Source organism: Muntiacus reevesi, chromosome 5, assembly GCF_963930625.1.
Source record: "Muntiacus reevesi chromosome 5, mMunRee1.1, whole genome shotgun sequence".
Taxonomy (NCBI): Eukaryota; Metazoa; Chordata; class Mammalia; order Artiodactyla; family Cervidae; genus Muntiacus; species Muntiacus reevesi.
In genome coordinates this window covers 124,624,833-124,648,164 of record NC_089253.1, presented here as the reverse complement: position 1 = coordinate 124,648,164, position 23,332 = coordinate 124,624,833, and the positions used below count along the sequence as shown (strand labels likewise).

Below are 23,332 nucleotides of genomic sequence, written 5' to 3'. Positions count from 1 at the left end.
GAGGGGAAGGGACTTGCTGGGGACGCGTGCAGGGAGAGCATCCATTTGGAGGGCCTTGTTACTTCGGGGACGGAGCCGCTGGCTTAGAAAGCACTTGGCCTGGGAATGTTGGCTGCGGTGGCCATGACACAGAGCAGGAGATTAAACGTGAGATGTTTCAAGGCCAGACGCAGCTTCCACACCAGGCGGAGAAATTCCTCTGCTTAACTCTGGACTCCCCGCAGCCTCCTTCCTCTCCTGGCTCCCCTCGCTCTCTCCGCCCACCCGTCCCCTCCTCCTCCTCCTCCTCCTCCTCCTCCTCCTCCTCCGATGATGGCATTTTGTAAAACCCTGCCGGGCTGTGTTCTCAGAGGCTCTGCCAGCGGGGTCTCGTGTGCGGAGAGCTTCCTCCGCCGTGGCCGGAGTTTCAACTTGGCGGCTTCCTCACGGGGCGGCAGGAGTGACGTGTGGTTACACTGGACATGAAAGGCTTGCATGCGCTTTGCTGCCTGTCTGGGCTTTGCTGCTCCTGGGCCCAGATGTGGAAGAGTCCCCACTCCCCCCGGGAGACACCTCTGAGAAGCGGGGCGGGGGGCAGGGGCCGCGGCTCTGCCCCCGATACCCCAGGGCCCCCCTGCGTTCCCAGAAGCCGCGGGCTTTCTTCTCCTCCTGCAAGTGGCAACCCGAACTCCGAGTGGAAAGTGCATCTTTGCCCTTGGCCCTCGTCCAGCATTCCTCGCTGAGCGAATAGGATTTGGAATGTCAGAGTGGAGGGCGGGAGCGTGTGGGGCGCGTGTTTATATGTAAGAGCAGCCTCCTCGGACTTCCCCAGACCGCTTCCTTCTCCAGAACCCCGGCTGCCTTATTTACGTTTGGTGTCTGTGTGTTCAAGTCCTTTAAGCTGCGTTTGTCGCAGCCGATGGTCACAGGACAAGGTACAGCCCAGGCGCCCGGCTCCGGGAGGCGGCATGGTGTCCAGGGGGCTGGCTCGTCCTCCCTGCAGATGAAGACACGGGGGCTGTTTGCAGGCTTGTCCTCCCGGGCGTGACCTCTGGTCCTGGAGCCTGTTCTGTGGGCACGGACCTCCGTGAGAAGCTCCTCAGGGAGAAGCGGGCTGAGCTGGACTGGACGCGCTCAGACCCCGCGTGGACTCACCAACGGGGCCTCACCCTTGACACCCTCGGCTCTGCGGCGCTCTTGGGGGTGTTCTGGTGGCCCTGCCCCTCCCTGCACCCCTGCCGGGGCCATGTCCTCACTGCATGGCCGGGGCAAGGACCTGGCTCGGAGCAGGATGGCTCAGTCGGACTCGCCCCCGGCCTCGCCCTCCCCGACGGCCAAGACACTCCGAGTAAGCGGACCCCCTCCATCCATGCTCTGTCGGGGTGGGGCTGTGGGCTGGGCTCTGGGGTCTTTCCAGGGCAGACTTGGCCCTGGGGTCTGTGGGGTCAGGGTCAGGCTGAGGTCTGGGGTCTGTGAGGTGTGGGCCGGGCTGTGGACTGGCCCTGGGGTGTGTTGGAGTTGGGCTGGGCCCTGGGGTCTGGGCTCGGGGGTAGGCTGTGGGCTGGAGCCTGGAATCTGCTGGGGTTGGGGCTGGGGTGTGTTGGAGCCGGGCTGGGCCCTGGTATGTGGGCTCAGGGGTAGGCTGTGGGCTGGACCCTGGGATCTGCTGAGGTCAGGGCCAGGCTGTGGACTGGCCCTGGGGTGTGTTGGGGTCAGACTGGGCTCTGGGGTCTGGGCTCGGAAGTAGGCTGTGGGCTGGACCCTGGGGTCTGTGGGGTCGGGGCCGGGCTATGGATTGGCCCTGGGGTGTGTTGGGGTCAGGCTGTGTCATGGGATCAGGCTGGGCCCTGGGGTCTGTGGGGTCAGGACCGGGCTGAGGTCTGGGGTCTGTGGGGCCGGGCTGGGCCCTGGGGTCTGGGCGCGGGGGTAGGCTATGGGCTGGCCCCTGGGGTCTGTGGGGCCAGGCTGGGCGGAAGTGCTGCGGGGCCTGTGGAGCCCGCCGGCCGGGAGCTGCTCGACGGGAGGTTTCTGTTCCTGAAATGGCCTTGGAAAGCTCAGGTGGAGCTCCTCGCTGACGGCAGAGTGGAGGCCGGCTGTGTGTGGCGGCCCTTCCTGTGACGAGCGGGTCGGTGCTGTGTCCCCGGGGCTATGGGCGCGCATGCGGTGGCCTCAGGCATGTACAGGCTCTGTGTGTGTGCACGGGGTGCCTCTGAGTGACGGACACGGGGTCCCAGTCCTCGGGGGCCGTCAGGAAATTCTGTGCTGGAGAAGCTGAAGGAGCCCCTGCTGGCTGTGACAGCCTGCAGGTGGTGTCTCCACGGCCCGGCAGCTCCTGCCCCAGGGCACATCAGTCCGTGGCCACGGGCGCCCTGCTGCTGGGGTCGGGGGTCGGGGCGGCTTCTCCGGGGGTGGGGGGGGTCACAGCTCCGTTGTTTGGAGGGGAGTGCTGAAGGAGTCTTGCGTGCCTCCTGAGTGTGTTCAGAGTCCTTCTCTCAGTGTGAGTGACCGCAGGGCCTCTGCTAGGTGTCACCATCACAGTGTGGGGGCCTCCTTGCACGTGGCCTGGCTTCTGTCATCCCCAGGGAGCTGGGGAGCCCGCGCCCCGCAGCTGCCAGGCAGGGTCCGCAGGTGGGGGCGGCCGGGGCCGTTCTGTCGTGAGAGGAGCCCTGGTCTGCATCGCTTAGCCCTGGGGACGCTCCCAGAGCAGTGCCTCCTGGCCGCACCCCGCTCACGTCTCCAGGGACGCCCCTTTCCCGTGCCAGGGAGCCTGTGTCCTCTCTAAGCGGGCTGCAGCTTGCTTCCTGTCTCGGTCCCCAACGGCCACCCGCCCCTGACTTTCGGGCTGAGGCCATGGTGTGGAGAGAGTCAAGGCTCTGGGGTAGAGGGGCTGAAACCTGGCCTGTGCGCGGCTTCCCGGGTCGGGGGCGGCCAGGCTCCCAGCGCCGGCTGCAGCCCCGGGATCCGGCAGCCTGGGTCTGCTGCGGAAAGCAGTCATGCTCCGCTCGGGTGTCAGACAGACACGCAGACTAACCCAGGGCTGTCGACACTTGGAACAGGTGGGGAACGCTGATTTCATCTCCCAACGCCGCCTCAGGGATCCTGTGCTGCACAGATGCCCTGAGGACACGCTGGGCTGCGGTTCCGAGCCCAGGGCACCTGCCAAGGGTGCTGCCACCCCCGCGTCCTCCCCAGAGAGCGCGGAACCGGGCCTGGCCCCTCGTCAGCAAGCACACGGCAAATACTCGTGAGGGTTGAGGACCCCCAGCTCACAGATGGCCGTTACGAGCTTGGGTGGCTCTGGGACGTGGTGGGGACACAGGAGAGTGAGATTGCGGGCCCTTGGAGCCCCAGTGCCTGGAGCCAGGGCCCCCGAGCCCCCTTAGGGACAGAATCACTGGCCCTGCCGGCAGAGGACCTGGGGTACCCTGCTGGGAACGGCAGTCCTGCCAGAAGTCACATGCCGCCAGAGCCAGTTCTGCAGGCCTGAGGTGTGAAGCCCCCACTAAGAAAAATAGTGTCGTCCAAAGGGCTAAACAGCAAATGCTTCCATTTTCCTTTCCTATAAGGAAAACATCCTCAGGGGGATTGTGAAGTTTCGGCTATTCTCGTGGGGGAGTTTTGAGGGCATGCTGAGCTGAGGTGTTCAGGAAGCCTGTAAACTGCAGCTCAAACGGGTTATTTCTGACTCCAGAAAACAAATGACAGGGTGAGTTTTCAGCAACTGGAAAACTGAACTGTCTTATCACGCTTCTTAAGTCCCAGCAGCATCTGGCACTTTTAAGATTATGTAATTCAGCATTTCTGTACTCGGTAAAACTACGACCTTTTTAAGATAATGTGATAACGTTACGTTTGCCTAGAGATTGTGCACCTAACATCCTCCTTGATATTCATTTACTTGCAAAAGGCAGTGCATGTCCTCCCCAGCCAAGGGTCTTGTTTACTCTCTCTAGTTTGTAGTTTTAAAATAATAAACATTTTTCATTCTCTGAACTGCTGATTATACTACTAAACGTGACTTTAAATCCAGCCCCGTAAGGAAGGCCACCCACCCTCCTAACCCACAGCGCTGGTCTCTGCTGCCCCGAGAGTGAGAGTTTCCACTTTCACACTAGACTCACACTAGCTGGGCACCTCTGTCTGAAAACTGAGGGGCGGCCCCTGAGTGACAGGCCTGCTGTCTGTGACCCCTCGCTCAGGGAAAGCCAGACAGCTTCCAGAGTCCCGCGTGAGTCTGGCGGGCGCCGCCCGTGTTGACTGATGGGCACTTGAAGGTCGGCCTCTCCTCACACCCTGAGCGGCTCCTCCAGGTGCCGGGCTCACGCTAGCGTTGCTCCGTCGTGTCCGACTCTCCGCGACCCCACGGGGGCAGCACGCCAGGCCTCCCTGTCCTTCACCGTCTCCCAGAGTGCTCAAACTCATGTCCATTCAGTCAGAGATGCCATACTAACTTCCTTTTGATGTAATTTTCCAATATTAAAAAAAGTAATAATTCTGAGCTACTTTTTTTGCTCTTTAATCACTGTGACTGTTTATTGGGTTTCAAGTTTATAAATTCTATTATCTTAAAAACTAGTCAGTTTAGATTGTTTAGCATTTTTAAATCATCTTGAAAGCAAGAACCAGGTAACCTGTGGTCAATATTCTCAAATTATTATTTGCTAATTTACCGAAATAGTCCTCGGTACAGGGCATACCCGGAGATAACATTACCTGAGAGTCTAACGTCTGCAGTGCTGAGCTGACATTGTTGTACCGAATAGTCTTGAAGTAAGTGGGACATCAGCTGAACCCTGGGAGTCTTTTAGTTAGATTTTCTTTGAATTGGTTGGTATTTATGATAATAGGATTTGACCTGCATCTGTAAACCAAGATCAGTAGCATTTTCCCCACGTAACCTGGATTGTTATTCCTTCAGGACTTACATCTCAGCAGAAAATACACAGATTTTACATAATGTTTTTCACCCCAGCTGTTAATGTGAATAAAGGGAACATTTTGCAGCTAAAATTGTAACCAGCTCTACAGAAACTAAGGACGGCACGTCCGGTGTCGGGTGGGGTCACAGCAGGGAGTGCTTCCCCACCCCCTGAGCATCTGCCCCCCGGGAGAGGGGAGCGGCCCCCCCACAGAGCGCCTGCCGCCCTGCTCAGCCCCGCAGACCCCGGGTGTGGGCAGCTCCGGAGAAGATGCAGGACAGAGCCAGCGGCGGGGCAGGCCAGGTGCCCCAGACTGCAATGTGTCCAGTTAGAGGTGCTTCAGGAGACTCAGCAGTGATGGGAGTGGTTGGTCTGAAGCTCAGGAGAAAATCACGGGCACAGAGTACTGAGATGTGTGACCTAAACCGTGGGCAGACGTTGCGCGGGGAGCAGCTGGGAGCACAGCCCTGGGGAGGAGCAGCAGTGGTCAGGGCTCCTCCCGGGATGCCCCTGCGGGGAGCCACGGCCCAGATCTGTCCGTTACAGTGACCGCGTCCGTCCCGAAGAACCCAGGAGCAGAGGGTTGCAGAGGGCAGTGGGGTTGAGAGGCTGGGGCTCCAGTCTGCGTTCAACATGGCCCGCATCTCCCATTTGAGATGGTTTCAGGGGCCCAGCACGGCCTCTCACTCTCAGCCTCATCCCCCATGGGCAGGCCGACAGTTATGGTCAGGAGACGGGAAAGGCTCGTGCTGGCCTTTGGTTCCTCTGGTTTCTAGTCCTGAGTGTGTGTCCCGCAGGGGCCAGCGCGGTCCCATCCCAGAGCCCAGCTGCCTTCTTGGACACAGCGCGGACACCCTCCCCGGGGGGCCTGGACTTGACCGCGGCCCGCTTCCCTGTGAGAGCAGTGTCTTTGTGTCAGAGCCTCGACCTCTCGAGGCTGGTTATCAGAGAGAGCGTAACTGTTCGGAGAGTCAGATAATAACCCGAAGTGCCCGTGGGTTAGAGAGGGTAAGTAGGAACTAGCCTGGATAATCAGAATCTACAGATAATCCAAACCCTGGCTCGTGGGCGGGGGTGCGCCTGAGCTGATTGCTCTGGCGACCTGCAGCCTTCACACCGAGGACCGAGGGGCCGAGCAGGTGGGCAGCGCAGGCTGGCGCTGACGGAGCCCCCAGGGCCCACGCCGTGCAGAACCAGGGCCCGCGTGCGCGTGTTCCGTGCGGGCCAGGGGCCCCTGACTGGAGCCACGCGTGCGGGCACAGCTGTGGCCTTGGTCCTCGTCAACTGCCCCTGAAGGCCGCCTGGAGAGGATGCTGTGTTCACGCGTCCGTGACAGTTGGCGGAGGGTGTTTCCGTGCAGAGGGCTGCCCCGGGCTCTTCAGGGAGACTTCAGTGCGTTTGTACATTTGCTTCTGCAGTCAGTGTACTTCGTGAGCTCCCAAAAGATCTGGGGGGCTTCCCTGGCGGCTCAGACGGTAAAGAACGTGCCTGCAACGCAGGCGACCTGCATCCGGTCCTTGTGTCGGGAAGATCCCCTGGAGGAGGGCGTGACAACCCCCTCCAGTATTCTTGCTGGAGAATCCTCATGGCCGGAAGAGCCTGGCGGGCTGTAGTCACGGGGTCGCAGAGTCAGCCGTGACTGAGCGCAGCACAAAAGACATGGGGATTCTTCGGGAGCTGGGACTGTGCTCAGGGGAGGTGCCGGCCCGGACGGCATGACGACGGGCCAGCAGGGGGGCCTCTGCCGACGGGGAGGCGCACCAGAGCCCCTGCGGCAACAGCGGCCACCTCGTTCCCACCAGCCTCCCACAGGGCTCGTCCCGATCTGGCAGTGAGGGTTTTCAGAAGTATCTCCATAAACTGAGTGTAAGTCCTGTGTTTCTCGACTTCCCTGGTTTACTTTCCATACGCAGTAAAATGCGATGAAGTCAGATGTAATTTAATACTTTTAAAAGCTGGATTTTGCCTGCAAGTGTCGCCTCCACACACGCTGCCGGCGTTGTTCTGACTCAGGCTGTGAGCCGCCAGCCGGCCGCAGCTGCGGGGCCGTGTGCTGTGAACGCTTCCTGCCCTGGGGTGCGGGGTGAGCTCCTCCGAGTCTCTCACCGTGGGGCTTTCCAGAACATCCCGAGCTGCTGTCCCGGCCTGGGCTGGGGCCTGCGACCGTGCTCACGTGTTTCTCCCTGGACTGTGTGGTGGGCATGCGGCCCTCGGCGCGGCGGGCCTGACCCAGCCACCAGCCCTGAGCACAGGGCGTCCTGGGCTGACGGCAGGGGAGCAGAGAAGTGTGACGGGCGTGAGGCGTCCCTGTCGGGGGCTGGGGCTGCAGGAACAGCCCAGGGGCTCGGCCAGGAGCCTGAGTGGGGGCACAGCGGGGCGGGTCCTGGCCCCCACGGACAGCAGGTGTGGAAGAGAAGATGGTCCGGCGGAGACCTGGTGACACCCCTCCCCAGACTCAGGAAGCGCCTGTCCCGGCATCTCTGCACAGAGGAACGGTTTCCTTCCCCGCCCCCACGTGTAGTCCAGATGCTGGGACAGCCTGGACTCGGGAAGGCCCTGTTTAGAGCTGGAGCCCCAGGCCGTCTGTTCGGGCCCCCAGAGCGCGAGGCCGAGCCTGTGTGGGGAGGGGCTCGGAGGCTCCGTGTTGGTGGACGTTCTCGGACGCAGCGAGGTGTGTGGTGGTCCCTCGTCTGAGCCCAGGGCAGACGCTGGCTTGGCGCCCACTGTGTCCTGTCCAGGGAGCGCGGAAGCAGGCTTTCCCACGGCTCCGGGGTCAGCCTGCTGGTCTTGGCGTGGGCACGTGATGCGGTCTGCCCCCTCCCTTGGGCCCAGCCTCCAGAGCCACGACTTTATTCTAAACTTGGTCAGAGGAGTTTGGTTTTAATTATCCACCTTCCTGAACTCCCAGTAACTCCAAGCTAAAAGCTTTTGTGGGGATTTTTCTAAGCCAGCCGCTGGTGTTTCGAGAGCCTCTACGTTTCACAAATCAAAACCAGCCTGGCCCCGTCCCGTTGCAGGACGGCCTTGTAAATCCACGGCGCCCTCGGCTCGTCCTCTTATTAGAAACAGGCCCCAGCCAGTGAGGTCGCTGCGGGAGAATTCGGGAGGGATGGGCGGGAGCAACCAGCTTCTTGGTTTGGGAGCGTTTCTGACCTGTGGTCTGTCGGGTCCTCCCCTCACTTTCTGTTTTCTGTGCTCACGCTCTCTGAGCAGCTTGCCTCTCTGCTGCTGGGGCCCCGGGCTTGGCCTAGAGGCTGCGAGAGTGACTGAGCAGTCTCCCTCCGGCCCAGACGCAGCACACGGTCCGTCTCGCGGCCGCCGGCGCCGGTCGTGCCAACAGAGCAGCGCCGTCTCTAACCGGGAGTCCTTCCTGAGACGTGCTGACTTGAGCACGGGCCGCCAGGCGTCTGTCCTCACCTGTGGGTCCGGCGCCGCTGGGGGGCCCTGGGCACTCCCCCGCCCCTCGTGAGGTCCTTGACGGGCTCGCAGCCCCCAGACCACGCCAGCAAGCCTGCGCCCCCGGGGACGGGCCCACGCTTCCGAATGAGGTGCAGTGTCCAGGTGACCGGGAGCTGGGCTTAGTGAGTGACGGCTCCTTTTATCAGGAAACCCCGACTTCTCTCTCCCTACACGTAGCTGGTGTTTTTTCCATTAGACGCCAGATTCCCTGGGGCATTAAGAAGCCGGGCTCGGCCGTTGTCTCTGGAAGACGGTCTCTGCACCAGCCCCAGGCTGTCGGAGGCCGGGTCTGCGTCCCAGGTCCTGTGCGCGTCCAGGCCGCCTGCCCCCGGGGCTCTCAGAAGCCTCCTCAGGCTCATTCCAGCCGCACGGCGAGTGCCGGCTCTGGGAGCCCCAGTGTCCTCCGCATCGCGCCATCCCACAGCTTCTCTGCCGCATAGGCTTCCCCGCAGGCCCTGCACCGCCGTCCTTCCGTTTGGTGGGGCCCCAGGGTTTGGCCTCGCTTCTCTGGGGTTCAGGGCGCGTCCTGATGGGCAGGCCCCTGGCCGTGAGCCCCCCGGCCCCAGCACAGCCCCTGGCGACACCGCTAGGCTGGTGAGGAGGGGCGGGGCCGGTCCGTTACAGGGGCGCGTCAGGAGGATTCCCGAGCCGGCCCGCGTGTTCGGGACGTCTGGCCCCAGGTCAGGAGACAGCGTACACGCCTCGCAGCACCTCCTCCATGGGCGGTGGAGCGGGTCTTCACCCAGACACACTCATATCTAGGCCGCTGGTGCTCAGCCCAGCTGCACGGCAGGTCACCCAGGGGACGCGGTGCCATTCGTGGAGGAAGACCGCCTCTCGGCCTGTCGAGGGAGCACTTCCCAGCCGGAGGTCTGGTGGGACGCTGTGGAAAACAGCTGGTGGGCGTGAGCCCGGGTCAGGAGAGGCCTTCGGGACGGCACCTTGCACCTGGGTCAGCGGGTCGGGGTTTGTGGCCCGTTGTGCTGGGGCTCCGTCCCCGAACGGCTTTGGGGCGGTGTGGGGCCACCGCGCCCCAGGAAGGCCCAGCCGGGCGGGAACCTGTGCGTCCTGTTCGTCGTCCTCCTGCTTCTGTCTCCCCTCAAGGACCTTGTTATTAGCTCCTTAGAAAACAAAATAAAATACATCTACATCAATGGAGGATTTTTGGTTTTTTGCTTGAGTTCTTTTATTAGAAAAGTGGAGATAAAGGTAAAGGTCATCTGTGATCAAAAATAAGTGTGAAACAGGCATACTGTTACTAAACTGGTGTCTGCCGTGACTGTAAGCAGCTGAGCTCCCAGCTGAAACCTGTAAGCCTCTTCCTTCTGAGGTCTCAGTGCTTTCTCAGGCTCTCCCACTGTCCTGGAGACAAGGGGGCCTCTGCCTGCCCTCCTCTCCCTTCATGAGGGGCCTGGGGGAGTGGGGACGGTCCTGGGCCTTCACGGAATAGATGAGGGCGTCCCCGAGAGCAGGGCTGAGTGTGAACGGAAGGAGATGGGTAGACGGGACGCTGAGATGCAGAGAGGTGGCCGTCGCAGGCCTGCGTGGTCCTGGGACGCAGAGCTGTTTGTTGGGGGCTGGTGGTCCTGTCCCGGGTTGCTGAACCCCAGCTTAATGAGATGCGCCCCGCCCCTTCCCCGGCCGCAAGTCTTGAGAGTCCTGGGCGCGTGGGGGTGCTTTGCCGAGCAGCCTTTCTTTAACCTGCGAAGCTGCAGCGTCTGCAGCTGTGAAGCTGAGGTGTCTGGTTTGGAAAGTACACTTGTAAGTGGAGATGGTCACCGTCAGCCCGCGGCTAACACTGATTTCTCGTTTGTCTCCTTTCTGCAGCATGAACGACTCTCTAGGTAAGGCCTTCCCCGCGTCACGCTCGTGAGTAAACACTTCTGTGCCCACACGCACCGGCGCCTGCCTCAGCGTGTCTCTGTCCTCCCTCCTCCTCTCCTCGGCCCCCGCACAGCCCCTCCGTCCCCGTCACGCTGCGTCCTGCCTGCTCCTCGGTTCCCCAGACTTGGGGGGCGTGAGTGTCCCGACAGACAGACAGCTGGACAGGCAGTCTCAGCAGGAAGCAGCCGGGCCACGAGAGAGGCGCTGATGGGCGCTCGGGGCAGAGGAGTGGCCAGCCGGACCCCTGGTCCCGGGTCAGGGGCCCCAGCCCGCTCCCTGCACCCAGATGGGCCTGGAGGAAGTCTGTCCAGTGAGCTACAGCCCTGAAAACTTGAAGAAGCATGTCAGAGTGTGGGGAGGGGTCCTCGATAACGTTTGCCGAGTACCTAAGGGCACAGACTTGGTCTTCCCGAAGAACGAAGTAAAGAGTGGAGACCGTCGGTCCCCGGGTTTGTGATCCCTCTGAGGATGAATCTGAGGGACAGGGGTGCGTGGTTCCGGCAGGCGTGGGGCAGATCCGTCTCCTGACGCTGCTTCCTGTTGTTAGACCCAGAAGTTCACACGCTGGCGCATGTTCTCCCCTCGCATGTCGCCAGCACCAGCGGAGGGTAAATCCAGTTCCCATCTAACCCAGCAGAAAATTAACTTTGCAGATTGGTGGAGAGAAGCACTTTACTCCAGTTAATTTCTTGTGAACTCTGTTACATTATAATGCCATTTATGAAAATAAATTTCCCTGCCAACTTCAGAATATGCAATTAGAACAGTGAGGTACTCAAAATTGGTGGAACCAGCTGACAGCCCCAGAAGTCACAGGTGACTTTCTAGCTTCATGGGGGAAGAATCCATCTCATTACATAAGATTCAAATCTCTGCTAGTAAAGAGACAGAAGTAAAGTGGGGAAAACATTTCTTGCAGCTTACGTTAGTTCTAAGGCTTCCCTGGTAACTCAGCTTGTAGAGAATCCACCTGCAATGCAGGAGACCTTGGTTTGATTCCTGGGTCGGTACCCACGATAGTATTCTGGCCTGGAGAATTCCACGGACTGCATGGTCCATGGGGTCACAAAGAGTTGGACACGACTGAGCGACTTTCACGTCAGTTTTAAAAGCCCTACTGTATGTGGGATGCTCAGGATATTTACTTCTTCACCAGACAGTTCCACTGCTAAAATTTTATGCTAAGAAAGTAACTGAGACTTGTAGACAGGTCAGTGTGCGCCTTGGAGAAGGAAATGGCATCCCACTCCAGTGTTCTTGCTTGCTCCTCTCGTGGATGGAGCTGGCGGGCTACAGTCGCTGGGGTCGCAAAGTGAGACACGACCTAAGTGCCTTGGCACGGACGGTGTGGGCCTTTCAACAGAGGATTCAGCGCTCATGCAGCCATACAGCGGAAGTCTCCACAGTCATCTTTTTTTTTTAACGAGGCAAACTTGTCTTTACTTACGTGTGGGGTGCCCGCGGTCATCACGAGCAGGTGTAGGGAGAGGAGGAGGAGGCAGACACAGAAAGTATTCTCTGAATTTGTTTACAGAAGTGTCTGTTTCGACCTCCACGTCTAGCATCCCACAGGAACAGACACTAAACTGTTAGCCGAGGTTGTCCTGGGGCAGGGCGTGGGGTGACTTTCACTTTGTTTAGACACTTTGACACCCAAGCACGTCCTGATTTTGTAATCAGGAAAGTCAGTGAAGGGATTTCTGTTTACAAAAGGTGTTTTTTTAAATGAAAGAAGAAAAAGAATGTTGCTGAAGGATGTAGCATCCCTGTGAGGACAGGGTGGCCCTTGGACTCGCTGGGCGCTGTGCCCCACCCAGCTCTGCCTCTTCTGGTGCCTGGATCCCACCCAGCCCCAAGCGGTGCCCGCGGACAGGGCCACAGGCAGACGCTCCGGAGCCGGGCCTCCACGCGTCCTGGTTCAGGGTGCAGCCCTGCAGGGCCAGGCTGTACGTGGCCTTCCGTGGGCCACATTTTAGCTTGGAGGCAGCAAAGCCCCAGAAAGACAGGGACGCTGTTAGGGACCCACTCAGTCCGTGATCCGCTCTCGGACCAGCCAGTTCTGGAATGAAGCCGCCGTCCGCTCCGAGCATGCAGCCCCTACATGCTGTGACGTCCCGTCCCGGGCACGGCCACCCCCATGTGGCGTCCAGAAGAGGGGGCGGACGGTGAGCTCGCCTGCCCCACGCCCTCCTCGCCCACCCCAGCTTCGAGCGCCAGGCCCACGTGTTTCTGACTTCATTGGAATCATTTTATAAGAGCCTCTGAGGTCCAAGAAACTTGATTTTAAAAGCACTCTCTTGAGGGAAGGTATTTACCCCAAAGTAGTGTGAAAAGCTCTGAGATTTCAGCCCGCACAAGCGTCCAGACCGCCAGCTCCCAGCCCACTGTGTGCTGGGCGCAGGCTGGCCCCCTGCCCGGCCGGGCGGGCATGCCCCACAGCGCTCAGCGCCTCGTGGGAAAGCGTCCACTGCCCTTTAGCGTCTCCCCATGCACCTTGCTGTTCTTGGAACCGGCTTCCCCTTCGCTGTGTCTCCTGCAGGCTGGAATCTGGAGGCAGCGACACGTCCACCGAGCGGCCCTCAGCCAGAGCCCGCCGCGAGGCCCGCGAGGCCCGCCTGGCCACCCTGAGCAGCCGTGCGGAGGACGATGGCGGCAGGGACTACAGGAAGGTGGGCTCCTACCCCGCCCGCCCCTCGGGACCCCGCAGGGCGCCTTGGCCGCCGCTCTCTGCCGGCTGCTGTTTCTAGGACAGTAAAAGTGTCCCTGAGTTGGGTGTTGAGAGGAGTGGGAAGAAGCAAGGACTGAGCATCGTGGACGGGAGAGCACAGCCGTTTGCTTTCCGTGAGCCCCGTGAACCCAGCCACACGCTGCTCGGCCGTCGTCAGTCACCGTGCTCTGGTTTGAGGGTTTATGATATTTTATGGCTCATTTCCTTCACTTCTTGCAGAAGAGAACCCAGCTCAAAGGGCCGGCTCGAAACCCTTCCTGTGCACAAGATGCCGGGAAAAACTTTTTTGTTACCGAAACGTTTGTCTCATTAGGCCAAACTTGGCTAAAATGGGTACGCACATGAGGGAGGCTCCGTCAGATCTCTTCTGTGTGGGAACCAGATTTTTAAACCACAGACACACACACTGGCGTGTTCACTCTGTGCCCTGCCCCAGGGATTAACCTTACAACAGGGGAGCATCATCTTTGAGTTGAGTCCCTTGGACCTCACGGTTCCAGCAGCGGGAGACCTGCTGGCTGGAGGCGCTCTGTCCCCAGCCGCCCACTCAGGGAGCTGACTCCTCTCTCCCTCCCCAGCTCTACGAGAGCGCCCTGACCGAAAACCAGAAGCTGAAGACAAAACTTCAGGAGGCCCAGCTCGAGCTGGCAGACGTGAAGTCCAAGCTTGAGAAGATGGTGCAGGTGAGGTGGGGAGGGAGAACCAGACTTGGGTGCGGCCGCGAGGTGGGCTTCCCCTGACACGGGCCACTGCTGGATCAGCAGGAAGGCGCCGGGAACCCTGAGGGTCAGAGTTTTGAGTCTGCCAGGGAGGCCAGGTGGAGACCAGAGCAGGCTGTCGGTTCTGCCCCAGAATGGGGTCCAACAGCAGAGATAGAAATGCTGGGCCTGAGCAGTGGCATGTGGTGGGGGACAGTGCCCTCCCAACCTCCGGGCGAGCAGGGGTGCCAGGGCCCAGGGGGCCGGGGTGGGGGCACGCCTCGAGGAGGGCTGGGGGGGCTCAGCAGCACAGAGCCGCCCATCCTGGGGGCTGCCCTTCACCCTCACCTTGGAAGGGCCCTGCCTGCTCATGGCGGCCGAAGCCAACTTTGTCCTGAAGGGTCTGCTGGGCTGGCCACGCAGGCCTGGGCTGCACGTTTCAGAGGCTGGGGGCATTCTGTGAGGAGCCCTGCCCCCAACTCCCTCCTCCGCAGAAGCTCCGACAGCACCTCCTTGACCTCCGGGTCTTGGCTTCATGGTGCAGCGCTCCCACAAGCTGGGACGCTGATTGCGTGGAGGCTGTTGAAGATAAACTCAGCCTCTGCGTCCCTGGGGAACTGTGTGGACTTTCTAGCCAACTGCTTTGCTGGGTGTGTTGGAATATGCTTTGTTTTGCCAAATACGAGTTACTGAAATTCAGAAGAAATGCTGGTGCTGCAAGCCAAGCCTCTGCTCTTTACCAAAAATGGACTGTTCGATGGACAGTGAGGGGGAGGCCCGTCGGCCGCACGCATCTGTGTGCAGACGGTTACCACATGGACACACGGCGTGTTCTCAAGGCCCACCCGAACTTGGACGGCTTAGAGTGAAACCAAAGCAAAACAACACGAGTTCTTTGCCCGAGTGAGCTGGTTAAGCTCTCCCAGTGCAGGTGAAGTAGCCGTGAGATGGCTCCCACGGCCCCGGCTCGGGCAGGAGGGCCTGGTGCAGCTGCCCTGCCCCATCTTTCCTCCTGCTTCTCCGCGGAGGGAGAGGCTGACGGCCGTGTGCCTCAGAGACGCTGGCAAGAGTCTCGGACGGGAGCCTGAAATCCCAGGTCTCTGCCGGTTCTGACCGGCCCTTCCCTATTTGAGAAGCCTCCTCAGGAACGCCAGCGCAGTTTCTGTATTTATTCAGTGTTTCTGTGCTGGGTGCTCAGCATAAACAGTCACTTTGTCATCATCAACAGTCCGTTGCTTGTAAGAATTTCTGCCTGGTTCTGAAATGCTGAGAGTGGAAGGGGCCTGGGGGTATGCCCATGCCCCATTGAGTCCAGCCTTGAAGCTGCTCTGCTTTTTAGCTGTGGTGGCTGAATCTTTTTAGCCCCTCTCCAAATTAGGTATATAAAAGTAGAGGCTTCCCTGGTGGCTCAGAGGTAAAGAATCTGCCTACCTGTGCAGGAGACCTGGGTTCGATCCCTGGGCCTCAAAGATCCCACGTGCTGAGGAGCAGCTAAGCCCGCACTGCACAACCCGGAGCCAAGCCACGTGCCCAGAGCCCGCGCTCCCCTGCGAGAGACGCCGAGGCGCCCGCGCCCCACAGCTGGAGAGAGCCCCCCGCCGCAACTAGAGAGAAGCCCGCCAAGCAATGAAGACCCAGCACGGCCAAAATAGAGAAAAAAGATAGAGGGTGATCCACACAGTGAAGTTCTGACCTCTTATTCGGATAGAATCTCAGCCAGCGTCGAGCCCGTGTATAAAGCAGGAAGGCCCTGTGCACAAGAGGCAGGTCTGCGGGTGGACTGAGGCCCGAGAGGCTCCAGCCTGCCCACCTTCACGGTGAAACCACCGCCTTTGTCCCCGGACAGAGCGGGCAGAGCAGGAACGAGCGCCTGGCGCTCCGGCTTTCTCGGGAGAAGGGCACTCCCGTTTCCTCTGGCCTGAGATTCCAGGGAGGGAAGGGACGAGCGGTGCGGGGCGAGACGGGCGGCCTTGCAGCGTGTGTGTGTGTGTTGTGTGTATGTGATGAATGAGTATTGTGTGGGAGTGTGTGGGAGTGTTGTGTATATGTAACGTGTTGTGGATGTGTGTGTAGTGAATGTTTATATTTAGTGTGTGTGATGTATGTGGTGAATGTGTGCATACAGGCAGTGTGTGCGTTTCTCTGTTTTGTGTATACATGTCGTGTGTGTCAGCTGTGTGTGTGTATGTGGTGAGTGTGTGTACGTGCAGTGCATGTCTTGTGCGCATGTAGTGGACGAGTGTGTGTGTGGTGTGTGTATGTATGTATTACGCGGTGTGCATATTCGTGTAGTGTGTACATAGTGTGTTGTGTGTGGTGAATGTGTCTGTGTGCACATGTGTGTATTGTGTGAGGGGTTCTTTGTGTGTGTAGTGTGTGGTGACTGTCTCTGTACATGTGTGTTGTGTGTGGGCATGTTGCTTGTGGGTGCGTGTGGCGTGCGTACACGTGTATGTGGTGTGGGCGTGTGTTGTGTGTGTGTGTGGCGTGCGTACACGTGTATGTGGTGTGGGCGTGTGTTGTGTGTGTGTGTGGGATGCGTACACGTGTATGTGGTGTGGGCGTGTGTTGTGTGTGTGTGGGGGGTGTGTACACCTGTATGTGGTGTGGGCGTGTGTTGTGTGTGTGTGTGGGATGCGTACACGTGTATGTGGTGTGGGCGTGTGTTGTGTGTGCATGCAGTGTGTGTGTTGTGTGTGTGTGCATGTAGTGTGCATGTTGTGGGTATGTGTGGCGTGTGTACACGTGTATGTGGTGTGGGCGTGTGTTGTGTGTGTGGGGGGGGTGTGTACACCTGTATGTGGTGTGGGCGTGTGTTGTGTGTGTGTGTGGGGTGCGTACACGTGTATGTGGTGTGGGCGTGTGTTGTGTGTGCATGCAGTGTGTGTGTTGTGTGTGTGTGCATGTAGTGTGCATGTTGTGGGTATGTGTGGCGTGTGTACACGTGTATGTGGTGTGGGCGTGTGTTGTGTGTGCCTGCAGTGTGTGTGTTGTGTGTGTGCATGTAGTGTGCATGTTGTGGGTGTGTGTGGGGTGCGTACACCTGTATGTGGTGTGGGCGTGTGTTGTGTGTGTGTGTGGGGTGCGTACACGTGTATGTGGTGTGGGCGTGTGTTGTGTGTGTGTGTGGGGGGTGCGTACACGTGTATGTGGTGTGGGCGTGTGTTGTGTGTGTGTGTGGGGTGCGTACACGTGTATGTGGTGTGGGCGTGTGTTGTGTGTGTGTGGGGGGGGTGCGTACACGTGTATGTGGTGTGGGCGTGTGTTGTGTGTGCATGCAGTGGGTGTGTTCTGTTTGGTGTGTTGTGTGGGTGTGGTGATTATGCAATCGTGTCCCTGCCCCCCCCCCCCGGCCATGTCACGTTTTAGGGGCCCTGCCTGCACCCCCCACCGTGGGGGTTCTGTGAACTGGGAGGGGCGGTGACGTGTGTCTCGGTGGTGTCAGGATCTGTGTGCCTGGCCTGCTCTGACTGCCTGGAGGCCCGCCACCTCATGGGCGGCCGGTGGGGGCTGGACGAGACGAGCCCTCTGGCCCTGAGACCTCCAGTAACAACTGTGTTCCCTCCGTTTGCACCAACAGAAGCAAGACAAGCTCCCTGACCGGTCGTCGGCACTGGAGACGGAGAAGCGGGTGCGTGTGTGTTGGGGAGGCGGGGCTTCTGCACGGCCGTCCCAGTGGGTGCTGGTCTCCCTGCCTCTGGGCGGCAGTTTGGCTGCTGGTCCCGAGGCAGCCTCTGAGCTCAGGGCAGGGGTCCGGGGGGCCGTGGCATCACTGGGGCAGGTGGAGCTGTGCAGACTCACCTGCCCGCAGGGTGCTTGCCGCAGTGCCCGGGCGCTCCCGCCCCCCTGAACAGAAGCGGAGCTTTCAGCAGCGCCTCCGCCCTGGGTGGAGGTCTGACTACTCGGAACGTGAGCAGACAGCCTGCTCACTCTGACCGAGGGGAGGGGGCTTCTCAGTCAGCTGCTGACCCCTCCCAAGCACACTTAGGATCTTTCTGGGGGTTGACATTGTTGGGTTGGGAGGAGTCAGATGTACTGATGAACCCCACCGTCGCCTTGACCTGGGGTATAAAATACGTTCCCATTTCTCCTGTTACCATGCTTAATTTGGAAAGCAGCTCAGTTTCACATCCGATTCCCACGGCATGGGGTTCCGGCTATACGGGGCCGGAGGGACGGCCTTCTGACTGCCTTATGAGACCCATGGGGTGCTCAGCGTCTTGCTCTGTTGAACAGGAGAGGCGGGCCCTGGAGCGGAAGATGTCGGAGATGGAAGAGGAGATGAAGGTACGGACAGACGTGCCTGTGGGCAGCCATGGGGCCCGTGAGGGGCGCGCAGTGTTGGTGAGAGGAGCCTGGGCCTGGCCCCTCGGAACCCAAGGGGGCGTCTCACTGGCTGGGGCAAACCTGAGCTGAACCCAGAGGGTTCCCCCAAGGGTCTGGATGAGAGGACAGAGCCGGACTTCCAGCTCCGGCCGTGAGGACAGGCCGCAGGTGGGGCCGCTCTGGGGCCCTCCGCCCGGACTGTTCGGGGGTCTAGGGAGCTGCAGCGACCATCCCGCCATCCGTCCTCAGGCCCTGGGAGTTGTACACACGGGCACAGGATGGTGGGGGAGGCAGGACTGCGTCAGACCTGGGTGTCGGGCAACAGTGAGGGGGCTGCACACTCGTGTGAAACACACTCGGGCTTTCTCCCTGGGAGCCAGAGGCACCAGGCTGTGAGCTGAGCCCTTTGCAGGAGACCTTCATTGTTCCCATGGCCTAAAACGGTTGGTTATTTACGAAAAGAGTTGCCCAGGGCCTGATGAGGTCAAAACTGACGTGATGTCCGGTGCCGGGAGTCCCATCGGTCTGAGCGGCTCCAGCACACGGGAGGCGCCGCGCCCCATGCACGCGGCAGGCTCAGCGTCCCAGGGAGGACGGGCCACGCTGCCGGGCGGTTTCGGGCAGGGCCCACCTGTATCTGCAGCAGGGCCGCCTCTCCCGAGGGCGTGGGGCCCGCACTCCACAGCTGCTGGCTTCTCCGGATGCACGCGTGCCCCCCCAGGGGAGCACGTCCACGCGCCAGTCCGCAGGGTGGGCCTTGGTTCCTTGGGGGCTCTGCCGCTCTGGAGCTACACTGTCTGGGGCTGCTTTCAGGGCGCTCGTTGGGGAACGGGCCGGCACTGAGGAGGCGCGTGGACACGGCCCGAGCTAGGACCCTGTAAACAGGGCCTTCAGGAGCCAGGCCTCATCCGCTCCAGGCCAGGCTGCCGTCTAGTCCGGAGGGGAGCCGCCGGCCCGCTCCCGCCCGTGTGGGAGCCCTCAGGCCGCAGCCGAGGCAGCTGGCTCTGTCTCCTCCCTTCGGCCTGCAGTCCCCTCAGCGGGGTCACGAGGCCTTCTCTTCTCTGCATCGAGGTGCGCACATGGGCGGTGCCCCACGAGGCCCGGCTTCTGTGCAGGCCGGCTGGAGCCGAGTGGGGCCTGTGCGTGACTGTCTGCGCGCTGGGCAGGAGGCATGCTGGCCGAAACCTGGCTTTTCACGCGGCCACCCTGTTCTCACGGCCAGCCGCGAACCCTGGTCACACCGGCACCCTGTTCCGTTCAGACAGAAGCTCAGGCCCTGCAGGCGTGGTCGCGGGGGGCGGGGTGACCCCAGGGAGCCCCAGGAAGCGGGAGGGGCTCAAGGACAGGTGGGGCTGGGGCCGGTTTCCTGACTCCAGCCCCGGAGGGGTCTGGCCCGCGGGTGTGGGCTGTGCGGCTGTGAGTGCCCGAGCCTTGCTGGCCTTCACTTGGAAAGGTAGGTATCTCTGGCTCCCCCAGGGAAACCACACGCGGCTGGACAGGAGGCGGCTGTGTGTCCGCCTCTGCGGGCACGCAGGTCAGCGCGCCGATGGGCCTGAGAGCTTGGCCAGGGCAGCCGCCACCCTGGCTCAGCCTCCTCCCCTCCTCCCTGCCATCCCCGCACCCCCGCACCCCCGCACCCCTCCCTGTACCTCCTCCCCTCCCCACCTCCTCACCCCTCCCCACCCCCCTCCCCGCCCCTCCCCACCTCCTCACCCCTCCCCTCCCCCCTCCCTGCCCCTCTCCCATCTCCTCCCCTCCTCCCTGCCATCCCCGCACCCCCGCACCCCTCCCTGTACCTCCTCCCCTCCCCACCTCCTCACCCCTCCCCTCCCCCCTCCCTGCCCCTCCCCCACCTCCTCACCCCTCCCCTCCCCCATCTCCTCACCCCTCCCCTATCTCCTCACCCCTCCCCTCTCCCATCTCCTCACCCCTCCCCTCTCCCATCTCACCCCTCCTCCATCTCACCCCTCCCCCACCTCCTCACCCCTCCCCTCCCCCATCTCCTCACCCCTCCCCTCTCCCATCTCCTCACCCCTCCCCTCTCCCATCTCCTCACCTCCCCCCATCTTCTCACCCCCTCCCCCATCTCCTCACCCCTCCCCTCTCCCATCTCCTCACCCCCTCCCCCATCTCCTCACCCCTCCCCTATCTCCTCACCCCTCCCCTCTCCCATCTCCTCACCCCCTCCCCCATCTCCTCACCCCTCCCCTCTCCCATCTCACCCCTCCCCTCTCCCATCTCACCCCTCCTCCATCTCACCCCTCTCCCATCTCCTCACCCCTCCCCTCTCCCATCTCCTCACCTCCCCCCATCTTCTCACCCCCTCCCCCATCTCCTCACCCCTCCCCTCTCCCATCTCACCCCTCCTCCATCTCACCCCTCCCCCACCTCCACACCCCTCCCCTCCCCCATCTCCTCAGCCCTCCCCTCCCCCATCTCCTCACCCCTCCCCTATCTCCTCACCCCTCCCCTCTCCCATCTCCTCACCTCCCCCATCTTCTCACCCCCTCCCCCACCTCCTCACCCCTCCCCTCCCCATCTCCTCACCCCTCCCCTCCCCCATCTCCTCACCTCCCCCATCTTCTCACCCCCTCCCCCACCTCCTCACCCCTCCCCTCCCCCATCTCCTCACCCCTCCCCTATCTCCTCACCCCTCCCCTCTCCCATCTCCTCACCTCCCCCATCTTCTCACCCCCTCCCCCACCTCCTCACCCCTCCCCTCCCCCATCTCCTCACCCCTCCCCTATCTCCTCACCCCTCCCCTCTCCCATCTCACCCCTCCTCCATCTCACCCCTCTCCCATCTCCTCACCCCTCCCCTCTCCCATCTCCTCACCTCCCTCCCACATCTCTTCAGTCTTCTCCTCTCCCATCTCCTCACCCCCCTTCCCTCCTCTCCCCTCCCCTCCCCTCCCCCAGGCACTGGCATGGGAGGCCCTGCAGCCTGTCCCTGTGGACACTGCTTTTGGAGTTTTGTTTTCCTGCTCTGGAAGCATCCCTGGCTGACCCTGGCCCCCTGCTCAGCTGCTCCCTGCCACGCCTGTTCTCAGCCCTGCTCCCTCAGCCACATTCTTTCCCTCGACCCGCCTGTGCTCGTGGGTTCTCAGAGTCCTTCTCCTAGTTGAACGCCACTCTAGGAGGCAAGGACCACTTCAGGGAGGGACCGTGACTGCCGAAAGCGCTGGTCCCGTCAGCCCCAGGGAAGGGGCAGCACTGTGGACTGTCCACGGGTCCTTGCGCCTGGCCCCACGCGCTGCACATGACCCCGCTCGCCCTCTCGCTGAGAAGACCCCCTGGCCCGGCCCTTCTGGGCTCCTGGGAACCGTGGGCCGCCCTCCCACTTCCCAGGCGGCGAGTCTCTGTCTGTGGGTCAAGAGTCAGCATCTGTCTGCATGTTTCCTTTTCACCATTTCCCCTTCGTGCTGCCTCTCGTTTTATTCTTTCACTCCTGAAAAACTGTAGCCTCTCTGACCTTCCAATTCTGTCCTTCCCCTCTGCGTAGGCAGAAGAGACCCTTCTCTGGTGCCTGGCGACCTGTCTGTAGTCACGTAACCCACAGGTCATCGCCTCCATCTGTGAAGTCCATTCTCGCAGCGAGACCATTTTCTCCCTCTCAAAGCTGATGGTCTCAGCTTCAGGCTCAGAGGCCTGGTGGGAAGGGCTGGTCCAGGCAGGATCCTGTTTATCACTGGCCGTAGTCCTTTACGGGACGGCCATGGGCACGCTACCCTGCTCCATCCACCCCACTGTCCCGGGTGACCGATGGACGGGCCTGGCGCCGGTCACTTGTCTGCCTTCTGAGACGAGGTCCCAGCCCTGAGCCAGGGCAGGGGGCAGGTCTCCACCCTGGCTTCCAGGCAGCAGAGCAGGCCTAGCTGGGGCCGGTGTGTCGGGAACATCGGGGCCTGCTTCAGGAGCGCCTCCCACAGGCCTCACTCCGCTTAAAATGAAACATGAGGGAGGCAATAAGGACCCAGAGAGGAAACAGATGGGAGTTGGGAGCCAAGTTCTTGGGAGGACGCGAGGAGGGGGCAGCAGGGCAGCCCCGGACACCAGCCCCCAGACTCACCCCTGCTCCAGCCAGCCCCCAGCCCCACCTGCCCACCCGCCACCTTCCGCCTCGCCTTTCCTTCCTTGCATGCAGACTAAAAGCAGAAAGTCACGTGACTTCTTTGTCCCACTTCTCTCTTCTCTGGCCTGTCCTGTCTGTCTGTCCGTCCGTGTCTCACTCTGCAGAACCTCCACCAGCTAAAACAGATTCAGACCTTGAAGCACGTGAACGAGCAGCTGCAGGCCGAGAACCGGGCTCTGACCCGCGTTGTGGCCAGACTCTCGGAGGCCGTCGAGGGCTCGGACCCCCAGGGGCTCTAGTCCCGCCTCCCCCCCCCTCCACTCCAGGCACGTTCCCTCTGTTGTCGGCCTCGGGCTCTGCATTTGCCCCCAGAGCCTACGCGTGTGGGGTCTGTGAAGGTTGGTGGTCTGCAGGCGCGGGGCAGGGGCCTGGCCTGGGACCTGTTGAGACTCTTCCCTCAAGGTGGCCACGCGGGTCCGTGGGTCCTGGCCTGTGTGTGAACACCTCGGGGAGATCGGGCTCTCGGTCAGCTGTGACCCCAGTGCAGCCTGTGCCTGGAGCGGTCAGGTCGGGCCTGTGGTGACCAAGGGCAGGGGCTGCGGGCTCAGACGCCCGGGGCTGGGTCCCACGCGCTGGTCAGCCTCTGAGCTGAGGTCCGGGGTGTCTAGAGCTCCTCACCTGTTCTGTGTGCCCAGAGCGAGCTCTGGGCAGGGGCTCTGAGCCTGCTCCTCTGCACTCACCTCCCGCGCTGGGCCTTGCCTTCTTCTCCCATCTTGGGGTCCGTGTCCTCCTGCCCATCACAGGTTTGGGCCTGGGGCAAGGCCCCCTCCCGTGGCCAGGCCCTCCCTGACAAGGCCACAGGCAGGTGGCCGTGAGCGGTCACCGGAGGACCAGGGACCGCGTCCACTGGACTCAGAGGCTCTCCCTCACGTGGTCTGAAGAGCGGCTCACGGTTGGCGTGTTTCCTGCCAAGGTGGCCTGAAGGGTCCTCACTGCTGTGCAGTCTCACTCTCTGAAATGAGTTTTTAATTTCCAGCAACAATCTAATCAGTCCTGACTGAGGCCTGCTCTTCTTTCTGTCTGCTGTACCTCTGGGTCAGTAGCTGGCAGCTAGCACCCGCCGGGTCTGCACCCCCTCCCCCCGTTCCTGTCAGGCATGCTGTGGGTGCCCCCACCGGGCGAGCAGCCCCCGACCTCCTGGGAAGGTGCATGAGGGCCACGCTCCACTCAGGGAGGTCAACACTTGACTCGGGGTGAACTGGGCACCC

The 23,332-nt window shown here is 61.4% G+C and overlaps 1 protein-coding gene across 2 annotated transcripts in view; it reads left to right on the top strand.

Moving 5' to 3' along the window:
- PPP1R12B (protein phosphatase 1 regulatory subunit 12B) overlaps positions 1–23,332 on the top strand; it is a 165,737-nt gene that overhangs the window by 136,422 nt on the left and 5,983 nt on the right. Inside the window, exons 19-24 of one of the 2 annotated variants that reach the window (XM_065936358.1) lie at positions 10,185–10,201; positions 12,781–12,910; positions 13,548–13,652; positions 17,248–17,298; positions 17,904–17,954; positions 22,229–22,390. In XM_065936358.1, the coding sequence (XP_065792430.1) occupies positions 10,185–10,201; positions 12,781–12,910; positions 13,548–13,652; positions 17,248–17,298; positions 17,904–17,954; positions 22,229–22,363 (489 nt within the window). In that variant the 3' untranslated portion in view covers positions 22,364–22,390. The remainder of the gene's footprint in view (positions 1–10,184; positions 10,202–12,780; positions 12,911–13,547; positions 13,653–17,247; positions 17,299–17,903; positions 17,955–22,228; positions 22,391–23,332) is intronic. The other variant, XM_065936359.1, reaches the window with a different exon arrangement.